This window comes from Drosophila pseudoobscura, chromosome X, assembly GCF_009870125.1.
Source record: "Drosophila pseudoobscura strain MV-25-SWS-2005 chromosome X, UCI_Dpse_MV25, whole genome shotgun sequence".
NCBI lineage: Eukaryota > Metazoa > Arthropoda > Insecta > Diptera > Drosophilidae > Drosophila > Drosophila pseudoobscura.
The window spans coordinates 54,480,147-54,491,799 of NC_046683.1; the positions used below are offsets into that span (position 1 = coordinate 54,480,147).

At 46.8% G+C, this 11,653-nt stretch overlaps 4 protein-coding genes across 4 annotated transcripts; 2 read left to right on the plus strand and 2 right to left on the minus strand.

Moving 5' to 3' along the window:
• Nucleotides 1-2,216: 2,216 nt before the first annotated feature.
• Grasp65 (Golgi reassembly-stacking protein 2) lies at nucleotides 2,217-4,250 on the minus strand. Its single transcript, XM_001353977.4, has 2 exons — nucleotides 4,078-4,250; nucleotides 2,217-3,878 (listed from the first exon to the last, which is right to left on the minus strand). Exons 1-2 carry the CDS (start codon nucleotides 4,121-4,123, stop codon nucleotides 2,452-2,454), a joined length of 1,473 nt encoding a protein of 490 aa, XP_001354013.3. The 5' UTR covers nucleotides 4,124-4,250; the 3' UTR covers nucleotides 2,217-2,451.
• Nucleotides 4,251-4,430: 180 nt separating this feature from the next.
• Nucleotides 4,431-5,199, minus strand: Pfdn6 (prefoldin 6). The gene is made up of 3 exons (XM_001353978.4): nucleotides 4,962-5,199; nucleotides 4,676-4,901; nucleotides 4,431-4,621 (listed from the first exon to the last, which is right to left on the minus strand). The coding sequence occupies exons 1-3, from the start codon at nucleotides 5,038-5,040 to the stop codon at nucleotides 4,543-4,545; spliced, it is 384 nt and encodes a 127-aa protein (XP_001354014.2). The 5' UTR covers nucleotides 5,041-5,199; the 3' UTR covers nucleotides 4,431-4,542.
• A 915-nt stretch (nucleotides 5,200-6,114) lies between these two features.
• Su(z)12 (Polycomb protein Su(z)12) lies at nucleotides 6,115-11,058 on the plus strand. Its single transcript, XM_033381498.1, has 7 exons — nucleotides 6,115-6,129; nucleotides 6,220-6,514; nucleotides 6,594-6,640; nucleotides 6,735-7,218; nucleotides 7,300-8,149; nucleotides 8,218-9,074; nucleotides 9,808-11,058. Exons 1-7 carry the CDS (start codon nucleotides 6,115-6,117, stop codon nucleotides 10,143-10,145), a joined length of 2,886 nt encoding a protein of 961 aa, XP_033237389.1. The 3' UTR covers nucleotides 10,146-11,058.
• LOC117185091 (uncharacterized protein At3g49140-like) lies at nucleotides 9,101-9,814 on the plus strand. The gene has a single exon (XM_033384879.1). It carries the CDS (start codon nucleotides 9,508-9,510, stop codon nucleotides 9,736-9,738), a length of 231 nt encoding a protein of 76 aa, XP_033240770.1. The 5' UTR covers nucleotides 9,101-9,507; the 3' UTR covers nucleotides 9,739-9,814.
• Nucleotides 11,059-11,653: the final 595 nt, after the last annotated feature.

Here is an 11,653-nt window from a genome sequence, read left to right on the forward strand (position 1 = left end):
TGAAGGACAAAGAATTTACTGACTATCTTAGGAATTTCGACATATTTATTTTAATTGAAACCCATACGCTTCCCGGTACACCCGTGACAGACGAGTTTGAAAAACTGTTCTCCGACTATGCCTGCTATTGGAAGGAAGCCATAAAGATCTATCGTCACGGACGTGGAATCGGCGGAATTGTAATTGGAATCCGGGAATGCCTGAACAAAATGGGACTAACGCACGCTATAACCGATGTGGGTGATATAAAGATCGTAGAGCTATGCTGGCGTGAGAAAATGCTACACATAATACCGCTCTACATACGAGGAGCCGACTGGAATGGCGAATTCTTGCCGGTGACACAGGTCTTTAGCAACAAACCGAATACCATAGAAAATGCCATAATAATTGGTGATGTCAACATCCGTCTGGGCGGGCTCAAGCAGGAAGTCTCCAACTATCCCTGTGTCGCCAACACAAATGGTCGAATCTCTGAAGACAAAAAACGGAATGGAAGAGGATCACAGTTTCTGGAATTTTGCGACCATAATAAGCTTCAAATATTGAACGGCCTGACGGTGGGCGACGCCAAAGGCAGCTTCACATACCACACCCCGAGCAAGCTGGGGAATTCCACAAATGATTTTGCAGCAGTCAGCCAAGATCTAATGCCGGTAGTGTGTGATTTCATGGTGGATAAACCAGATACAGGGGGCACCAGACACGGATCTGATCACTTGCCCATCTGTCTGGTATTAGATCTGCCCCTGTTGGGTGCCCCAGTGCCGGGAGCTTCTCCAATCAAAATACAGACAAATAATATCAGGTCATTTGACTCCAGCATTCTCTCGCAGAACACAAGGCTCGATTCGGATATTACTAGTGCAGAAGTAGAGTTTGCTTTCAAACATCACTCATTGAGGTCGTTTTCCAAGCAAGCATTGAGGGATTTCCGCAACGAACTGGTTGTTCGATGCAATGCCATGTTCGACGGATCCAATATGAGACAGATCTCCTGCACAAATATTGTTTCTTCGAATGGTTTAATCAGGACTCTCTTCAAAATAATGCAAGACAGACTGATCGAATGGTGCGGCCATACCAATATCTTCAATGAGTACCAGACCAGATTCTGGGAGAAACTTTCCAGCGTGGATATGGTGTACAACTTAACAGCGATTGTCGATATGAAATTGACGGAAAGAGGAGCTAAGGTCTATGCGTATTTCGTCAGTTGGAGGTCCTTTACCCAGGGAGCGGCTAGAAAGCTTATATGGCGCAAGCTCCATGACATGGGAGTCTCCCCAAGGATTATTAATCTGCTTAGACGATGCTACAGAGAAAACATAGATCGAGAGCAGAAAAATATGTACGAAATGCTAGCCGCCTTGTATTTAAACGATCTTCCAGACGAGCTTCAAGGAGGTCTCGTGATCGATGGTCGCAGGATACACATATTGATGCACGCTGACAAGATAGTTCTACTTGCGGAAAGGATCAACGACCTTCAGGCTATGATTGATCAACTGGAAAGTTACGGCCACAAATGGGCCCTGGATGTGGACATGGATACATCCGAAATTATGGTTTTCAAAAAAGGTGGTGGCAGGGTATCGGCATTGGAGAAATGGATTATAACAGGGAAAGCGATTAAAAGAACATCCGAGATTTCATACCTGAACTTCGTGTTTACTCCTGGACTCTCCTATAAAAAACAAGTTCATCAAGTTATCAAAGAAGCTAAGAACTTGATGGATCAGTTTCTCCACCAACCAGAAGAGTGGACAAAGTTCTTGAAGCTTCGATGTGTCCAAGTATGGGGCAGCATTCGTTTCAGGGAGATCGATCAGCTGCAAAAGGTATTTCTGAAGAAAACCCTCAACCATAATTCCAGTAATAGGAATAGCACCTCAGATACGAGCATTATTAATTTTAATGCCATAGCCCTTGAACTGCACCTGAAATATATAGGTCGGTTAATATTTTCCAGCAGTGATGGCCGTCTTTCGCATTACCTCACGCTCAAAGTAATTGAGAAAAGAGCTCTTTGGGCTGCACATATGAACAACCTCGACCCGAAATGGAAAGACTTCTTAGGCTCTCAGACAGAGTGGAATGATTTCTGCTCTAAAATTCTTATACATTCTGATAAGAGAAAACCGTTGTGATCAGGGATCACACAGGAGTATGTGCATATATATTATATAGATTCAAAGATTGAATCTATAGTAAGATTTTGTTTGTGTATATTATTTGTTTATTACAATAGTTAATTTATATTATATTACGAATGCCATTTACATATTTTTCTGCTGCGGGTACCATTGATGTTATGTCAGCATTCTGCCTTGTCTCCCCGTTCGTGGCCTTGGGTATCGCCATCGTAAAAAATAATCAGATGAAAGATAAAAGCTTAACGACAATTTGTCCAATTCGACAACACAGCGCCGCTCAGATGTGGATGTGGTCTTAGTTGCCGGCCTGAGTTGTAGCCGGTTGCTGCTGCTGTTCGCTGCCAGATGGGGGCGGCTGCGACTGCGCCTGCGGTGGTGAGAACACATGGGCCATTTGTGGTGGCAGCGGCGTTGGCTGCGTGGGAAACAGGCCGCCCATGGAGGGCTGCACCTGCGGATACGACGGCACCGTCTGAGCAGCCGGATAAGAGAGAGCCGCCGGAGCCGACATGTAGGCCTGTTGTGATGTGGAGAACATTGGCACGGCTGCAGGAGGCAGCTGTGGTGGCGCCGCAGTGGCCTGTGGGAACGGCAGCTGGGCTGCCGGTATTCCACCGAGGGCCACGCTCGCATTGTGCTGTGTGTTGGGATCGTAGACGCCTGGTATGAAGATATTCGCTGGTGGCGGTACAGAGTGCGCTTGAGCCTCAACTACGGCTGGGGCTGCAGCAGGCGGAGGTGGAGCAAAAACACCAGCCAGAGGTCCAGCCACAGTCGCAGGCGGAGGATGAGCTATTAGTGCAGCAGGAATAGGAGCTGGAGCCGGTATGTTGCCTGAGGGAGCTGGTAGCTGGGGCTCTCCAATGGTTGCCTGAGTTTCCAACGCCGCGGTGAGAGCATCTGTTGATTCGTCCGGATTGAAATATGTCTTGAATAGGCTCTGGGCTGGCGGCTCAATGGTTGGTGGTCTTATCTCGGCATTTGTCGATGCAAAGGTGTTGGCCAGAGGCGGTATGTAAGGCAACGTTGGTGAGACGACAGCAGAGCCGGCAACTGCCACAGGGGCAGGTGCCGGTCCGCCTCCGCTCGTCAGCAATGGAGCGGCCTCGGCTGCAGTAGCAACCGAGGCCGAAGAGGCTGGGACGGGGACTGCCTGCACCGGGATGCGATGCAGATAGCCGAAGCCAATGCCACAGCCGAGAGCACCCTCTCCTCCCCAGGCCGTGTTGGGCTTGATCGTCACCTCGCGGCAAGCATCGTCGTCCAGATTGTAGACGTACATTTTCAGGGGCTGCTGCTCGTGCGTGTCGATCAGCGTGAAGAGGTCGTCGTTCTCGTGGCGTATGGCATCCGCTCCAATTACATAGTCGCTGTAGGCCCGGAGCCCGGCCAGCTCCGCCGGAGAGTTGGGATGCACCTCCAGTATGTGCCACACGCTCTCGTTGGCCCCTTCGAACGAACAAAAACGAATGCTAACCCCCAGCAGTCCCTGGCCACCCCAGCTAGTGCTTGGAGTCAGGGTCAGCTCCCGCACAGTTTGTGTTTTGCTGGAGTAGACGGTGAGACGGACGGGCTTGTCAACGTTCTGACGCAGCAGCTCCTTGAGCATGTCGTTGTCCTGGTCCAGCCGAGTGCCGGCAATTGCCACAATGAAGTCAAAGAAGGCCTCCAGTCCGGCCTTCTGGCCCGGCGAGTTGTCTTGCACTTTGAGTACGTGGTAACCTGGAGACAATGAGACCATTAACATTTTTTTATACGATCATATGCATATATTGTTGTCCGTCTACGTGTACGTGTTCTGGTACGGTGCGTGTGTGAGGGTGCTTGCGATCTCTAATTGTGAGACCAACGACCGAAGACCGACAACGTAAGGTTTACGTGGTCCATGTCCTGTCCTCCCTCCTCTGGGTGTGTACGTTACCTTCTGTGCCCCCACCGGGTACGTGTATGCTGTGACTCGAACCCATCGTTTGATTGCGTCAAATTATTCGAAATGCACTATTAAATGCAGTGTTTTTAAATAATTTCGGATGTGCCAACAAAAAAATTCTGTTCTTCGTGGCAATGTAGTAGGGTTGTCAAAATATTAAATATATCGATAGATTTTAAATATTTGACAGCACTACTATGTTGTAAAAATAATACTGCAAGAATACCGCCTTTCGATAGGAAATCAGGTGGTGGTGGTGGGCGTTTTTCGATAGAAAAAATCGAATATACGCGAAAGTCTGAACCCTGAGCTTTTTCCAGCTAATGTTAATTTTAAATGGCCAGTTTCTCCTTAAAAATGCATTTATTCTTTCCAAGATGATGCTGGTGTTGTTATTGCTCTGAAACATCTACAAAACAATTATAAATTAGGTCTTAGTTTTAATCCTGAGGGCCTTCACTTCATGGCCGCCGCCACCTGCCACTGCTGTTGGTACTTGGCCACAGCCTCCCGATGTTTCAGCATATCCTTTTCCCTATAAAGAAAAATTTTAATACAATAAAGTCTAGCCGGGCTGGTGCTTTCTTACATGTTTTCCAGGGTATCGGTGGAACTCTTGAGTTCTTTGGAGATGTACTCAATGCGTTTGCCCACGTTCTGGCGTGAATCCTCCAGCTCCTGCTTCACTAGCACAGGGCCAAACAGTTTGTAGACTTTGTTGTCTGGCCCCAAGAGATTCAGTTCGTCCAAAACGCACTTGTTCTCATTTAGCTGGCCTTCCAGTAGTGCGCGTTGTTTGACCATCTTCACGCAGGCTGCATGGAGCAAATGGTATTATTAAATTTGGACGGAAATGTGCGTCTCCATTTACATACACTTCTGAAGGTTTTGATATGACTCAACCTCGGTCTGCATTTTTTTGTACAACGCTGCACTGTTCTTGTCCATATTCATTGCGTTGAGTGAAGGTTTAATTAAGATATTTGGATCTCTAAAAACAGTTGTGCCGGCTCCGACTGTTGATAATTTTTACAATTCAAGTCAAAAAAAAAAATCTAAGTGCTCTGCACGCTTCTATCGGTGTGTTGGTGTTGCCAGATCGTCTGTATTGGAAGGTGGAACAGCTGTTGAGAAACAATAGAAAAATGTTAAATAAATCAAAAATGTTAAATAATGGAACGTAAGCGTATGGCTAAATGCTGAGACTACAGTCTTTTTCTCACGTTTTATTTCTTTGCCCTATTTCGCTATACAATTTTTTTACGCAAAATCCAATAAAAGATTGTATTAATGTATTTATCCAAAAATGTATTAAGAATAAGCCAGTTAAAAAATAAGCCAGTATAAAATTATGTGGGCAGGCTAAATGTTATATAAATCCAATAATACTCGACAGAACATCAAAATTGAGCAATATGGTTTCCAATCCCTGACGGAGAACATTTAACCCATTGTAAGCCAATTTTCCACCGAAAATAATGAAAATGTAATAAGTTTAGCGCAGTTCAGGTGAAAGATATATGTAGTGCTTTTCTTTAAGTTCAGAGGAAAAATGCCATGAATCTACAAGAAGAATTTACAATCGTTAATATTGTCCGCCATTTACCTCAAGTAGTTGAACTATTTAAATAGAGGGGGCTTAAGTGGGCTAAGTTCGTTTTTTCATCATACGAGACGCTATATTGTTGTTGGGGAACCAAAATTGAGCCAAAACAAATCAAAGTCGAGTATTTAAAATAATCCAGTCAAGTAGAAAATGGATACATTAATTGGATGAAATGATGTGGGCAGGGCTGAGGGATCTAGATAGCTAGTAATATTCCACGGAATATAAAAGTCGAGGAATATATAACTTGAATTCGTCATTGTATTTACGGTATATTTTCAAAATGAGACGGTATATTTTGGTATATTTCTGAGGGTCGCACTGATAATAACGCTGAGACAAAAGCAAAAGGTTTCGCGCCGAAAAGGGAAACGGCAAAAACACGCAAAGCATCGCGGAAAAAAAACAAAAACTCATGCTAAATGGGTAAAACAAATGTGAATATGTTCTAAAATGTTAGCGCGTTGTTAGTCTGTGCGTGGATATTGTGTGTGTGTGCGCCCAGCGGTTGCATTTCCAACAATTAGAGCACCCACCCCCCTCCATCCCACCATCCTCAGCAGTTCTCGCATCGTGACACACAAACGAACACACAATGGCCCCAGCGAAAAAAACGCGAGAAAGACAATGCAGATGGCGCTGGCGCTGCGGCAAATGGCATTAACGGCGGATCGAACGCGGCTCATGGCCATGGAAATGGAGCAGATGGAACAAATGCTACGTTGGCAGCGCCAACGACCACGGGGACGGCAGCGGCAGAGGCCAACGGGAAGCTCAATGGACACCAACAAGAGCAGGAACTCTTTTTGCAAGCATTTGAAAGTGAGTAGAAGTGGAGATTGAAGATTGGAGCGCCAGACAGACAAACAAATAATGAATGGTTAATGCTGCTGATTTTCAGAGCCCACGCAAATCTATCGGTATCTACGCAACCGCCATGAGACAAACGTAAGTGGAGACCATCTAACACAACATAACATCTCCCAGACAGCGCGAGACGGCACATGCATTACATGTTCTCTTCTTGTTTTCCTTGGTGCAGCCCATATTCCTGAATCGAACGCTCTGCTATATGAAGGAGCGAATGTCGCGCACCAACAAGAAGCGGGCCACCTTCCAGATCAACTCCATGCTGGAGAGCATAATCCAAAAATCCGAAGCCGTAACACAAAACTACCTGCACGTTATCTACGACTCGCTACACGAGAAGATCAAATCATCGGACAGCGATGAGCTGCTGCAGGAGCAACTGCTCTGCGAAGCCGGTGAGTCGGTTTGTGTTGTGACCACGCTGTACAAGATCACGCGGAGCAAGCGCAAGGACAGCACGCTGGACTTTCAGGAGCTGCTCAGCAAGAGTTCGCAGATCGTGTACAATCCGAAGGATCGCATTGGCGAGCATGCCACCATCAGCATACCTCTGCAGGCCATGCGACCGATGGGTGAGCAGCATACGCTCTACAAGCTGCTCTTTAGGATCAAGGTTCTGTCGTCGCCCGCCACCACGTGCAATGATGAGAATGCAGGTAAAAACAGGATTAGTAGAGAGAAAAAACCTCTGTCCGAGACTGAGATTCGTCCTCCCGACGTCCTTTCCCATCCCATAGAAACCCCATCGAACAAGCGATCGCGTCCCAATGAGAAGATGTACGGCTCTGAGCTGATATTGTATGAAAAGTCGAGTGGATTCATCACCGAGGGCGAATACGAGGCCATGCTCCAGCCGTTAAACTCGTCGAGCATCAAGTCCTTCTCACCAAAGAAATGCACCTGGGAGACGATGCCCGATAGCTACATTCCACTCTCGCTCACCTACGATGTCTACCAACAGAGTCCGATGCTGAAATTCCATCTGACGCTGTCCAACGAGCAGCTGCCAGAGACAATATCGGCACGGGAACTCCAGCGCTATGTCCATCATCTGGACGCCGTTGCCGATGCGGTCAATCACAATAACAATCATTTCAATAATAACAATAACTGCAGTGGTGGCAGCAACCTCAAGAATAATGGCATTTGCAAGACAACGCCCCCCGAACACATCCAGATCGTATACAATTTCATGTACAGCAACAATACGCGCCAGCAGACTGAATACACGCAGGAGCTGAACTGTCCCTGGTGCGGTCTGGACTGTCTGCGTCTGTACGCCCTGCTGAAGCATCTGAAGCTATGCCATGCCCGGTTCAACTTCACCTACCAGCCCGCAGGCAGTGGTGCGCGCATCGATGTCACCATTAATGATGCGTACGATGGATCGTACGCTGGATCCCCCTACGATCTGGCCGGGCCATCGGGCTCGTCGTTTGCCCGCACCTGCGGCCCTGTTCGGCGCACTTCGGTGACCAGCCTAATGGTGTGCCGGCCCAGGAGGCAGAAGGCGAGCCTGGATGAGTTCCTGGAGCTAGATGAGGACGATATCAGTAACCAGCGTTCGTACATAACAGGTCACAACAGGTAAGGCATACAGCGCACTGGACAAGTATCAGGCAAGATGTGATAATTGTGAAAATAATGCTTTAAAGGCTATACCATCATACGGAGACCTGTCTGCCCGTGCATCCCAAGGAGCTGGACATTGACTCGGAGGGCGAGAGTGATCCGCTGTGGCTGCGCCAGAAGACCATACAGATGATTGACGAGTTCTCCGACGTCAACGAGGGGGAGAAGGAGCTGATGAAGATATGGAATCTGCATGTGATGCGTCACGGATTCGTGGGCAACTGCCAGCTGCCATTGGCCTGCGAAATGTTCCTCGATGCCAAGGGCCATGAGATCGTGCGCAAGAATCTCTATCGCAACTTCATCCTGCACATGTGCTCCCTCTTCGACTATGGACTCATCTCGAACGAGCACGTATACAAGACGGTGCAGAAGCTGCAGGGTCTGCTCAGCAAATATACGGCCGGGCAAGAGCTAATGCAGCGCCAGCATAAAGCCCAGCTCGAGTACTGGCTGGACGTGGGAATGCACAAGAAGCAGGAGGACCTCAAGGCCCACAAGTCCCCACAGAAGATGTCCGCACTGTCCTCTAGTACAGACAGACCAACTACCTCCTCCAACAGTGCAGCGGCGGCTGCCAGCAGCAGCTCGAATGCAGCTATGCAGCCGCCCAAGCGAATGCCGGCTCATCTGAAGCGGGCCAGTGCCGCGGCTGCTGCGGCCGCTGCTGCTGCAGCAGCTTCCGGCCAGGACAATGGATCTGCCAACAATAGCAAGAATGTGGCCAAAAAGTCCGCCGATCAGCCGCTTGCCACATTGCCCAATACACGGGAACGGCGCTCCGACCCCAGTCTGAAACGCAGCGGTACTCGGTTGAGCACTGGAGCTGCTGCTGCCACCTCTGCGGCTGCCACATCGAAGCGCAAATTGAGCCCCAAAGGTAAGTACTACCCACGGACATCTGACATCCGACATCCGCCATTCGCCATCCGACGTCCATAGAGTGTGGCATTCAATGGCATTTCATCTCGATCTCATCGTCATTTTGCTTGGTCTCAAAATGCAACATTCTCACCGTAGAAGTGAGGCACATCATGTGACATGTGTACATATATCCATTGTTGGGGGAATCACTAGCAGATGCATATCCCCATATCCATCCTCCATCCATCCATCCATCTATCGTGTCATGAGCTCTCACAAAAAATGAACAAAATTCCAAATTTCTATCCAAAATTTATACATATCTGACGACGACGGTCTACGTCGATCGTCTCTCTTTCTCTTTGTTTTGTTTTGTTTTTTTTTATCTGTGTTTCTGTTTCTTGTGCGTTTTGGATGTATTTTTCGCTCTCTCTCTCTGAATGTGAACCATGCCGATCGATCCGATAGATGTGGAGCAAGCGGCGGCGGCGGATGATGCGCCCGAAGTGATTGCTCCTCACAATGACAACGCGTGGGTCGATGTGGGTATTGAAGATGAAGATGAGGATGAGGATAATGATGAGGATGAGGATAATGATGATGCTGATGTTGAAATTGATGTCGAGATCAATGGAATTGCCCTGCCAGTTGATGTTGATGACTGCGTAGGCAATTTGTAGTAATAACTGACCATTAATTAATGAACATTTCTCACCAAACAAAAACAAAATCAAACATCACCTCTTCAGATAATACAGCGCAGAGGAAGCGTCAGCGGTACAGCGAAGGCAGCAGCAGCAGCAACAGCAACACCGGAGGAGCAGCAGGAGGAGGAGCAGCAGCAGGAGGAGGAGGAGGAGGAGAGACCGGAACGAGTCGCAACAAAAGCAATAATAATAGCCACCAAACACTGCCAGCACCAACCAGCAACAGCAAGAAACGCTTAGTTGCGCGATCCCGCTCGACCTCAGAGAGAACCAGCAAGTCCTCATCCACAGGAGCAGGATCTGGAGCAGCATCAGGTGGAGGAGGAGCAGGAGTGCGTACCAGGCTCTCAGTGCCGCTGGCCAAATACGAGAAGCGCTGACGCAAGCAAAGACGCTGCTGCTGCTGCTGCTCCTCCACCACATCGACAGCCCAAAACTGACTAAAGCATCGCATCGTATTGCTGCTTACCTTACCATACACATATAGTATATATAGTATATTGTTTTTGACAGGCACTTCTACCATTATCGCTGTAGCTCTTTATATTGTGTTAAATTCTAATCAACGCCTTATGTTGGACCATTGTTTTAAAGCCTTTTGCATATAGTATATTGTTTTTGACAGGCACTTTTTCATTATCGCTGTAGTTCTTTATATTGTGTTAAATTCTAATCAATGCCTTATGTTGGGCCTTTGTTTTAAAGCCTTTCCACGGTTTAAACAGCATTTTTTTTTTAATGTCAACCTAAGCTTAAAGTTATAAGTCCTTGCTGGAATGCGAGCAATTTCGCACGAGTCTTGGCAGAACAGCGTATCATTTGCATACATTTTTTGATGGCAATGAACACCGTACAATGATCTGATAATTGTGCTTAAATGATAATTTATGATTGTCTTTCGTGGCAATTACTTAATAGACCACAGAGACATTCAAACATACATACGTATACAGGGCTGAGGGCAACCCATTCAACAATCAATTGAACAACTAATGAACCATTCGTAGACCTAAGAGTAAGGAAATGCTGCTGCCGTGGGAAAATGTAAATCAGCTTTTAATTGTATGAAAAGGACAAAAATGTATCAATTGTAATTAGCAAAGAGTATATGCAAAAAAATATATATTTACGGCATAAGCGCGAGTCTATTTTAAAAGCAAAAACGTGCGTTTTTTGAGCGAGCAATTCCAAAACTAATGAAACGCCAATACGCTATATCATACACCTACACCTACACCTACATTTACTATACACATCCGTACGTACATAAATAAAATTCACTTCAAACCCACACTCAAAGAAAAAGCAAACCAAAATGGATCTATTTGTACAGAGCATTGGGCTTGTCCTTGCTTCCATTGCCCTCAGATTTGAAAAGTGCAAAAGAGAATGCCCGAGAATGCAAAAACAAAATGCACGCAGTGCGGGTTATTGATTCGTGATTGGATATGATTGTTCAGAGCTTGGCGATCCTCAGCTCGTTCCAAAACCACTTGCAGATATTGATATTTGCTTTGGCCGCTGACTTGCCTCCTATATTCTGATTCTGATTTTGATAGACTTGCCTTTGAAAATAAACCCAAAACTGATGCAGAAACTAAGAAAAACGATGTATGTATGACAGCTCCATGTTTTGTGCTTTGCGTAAGATTACCATCTTATCCTAGTGGATTATTGATGCCAGGGATGATGTGGATAGCCCTGCCTAAACTTCACAGTTCGCTGTTCGATCCACTAGAAACCAGAAATCCACTATTATACCTTCGGCTTTGCAGATCGAATTTGGCTAGAGCCCTAGAGACCCTATCACAGCTCTACTCAAGCTATACTCGATCACTACGAATCCTGCCTTCAGTCAGATTCGGATCACCCTGAATCACTGAAAACC

Coding starts and splice junctions, on each gene's coding strand:
- LOC117185091 (XM_033384879.1), top strand. CDS start 9,508: ATGCCGATCGATCCGATAGATGTGGAGCAAGCGGCGGCGGCGGATGAT.
- Pfdn6 (XM_001353978.4), bottom strand. CDS start 5,040: ATGAATATGGACAAGAACAGTGCAGCGTTGTACAAAAAAATGCAGACC. Junction 4,902..4,961: donor ATATCAAAACCTTCAGAAGT/GTATGTAAATGG, acceptor TGCTCCATGCAG/CCTGCGTGAAGATGGTCAAA. Junction 4,622..4,675: donor ACCGATACCCTGGAAAACAT/GTAAGAAAGCAC, acceptor TTTTCTTTATAG/GGAAAAGGATATGCTGAAAC.
- Grasp65 (XM_001353977.4), bottom strand. CDS start 4,123: ATGGGTTCGAGTCACAGCATACACGTACCCGGTGGGGGCACAGAAG. Junction 3,879..4,077: donor ACCCGGTGGGGGCACAGAAG/GTAACGTACACA, acceptor CATTGTCTCCAG/GTTACCACGTACTCAAAGTG.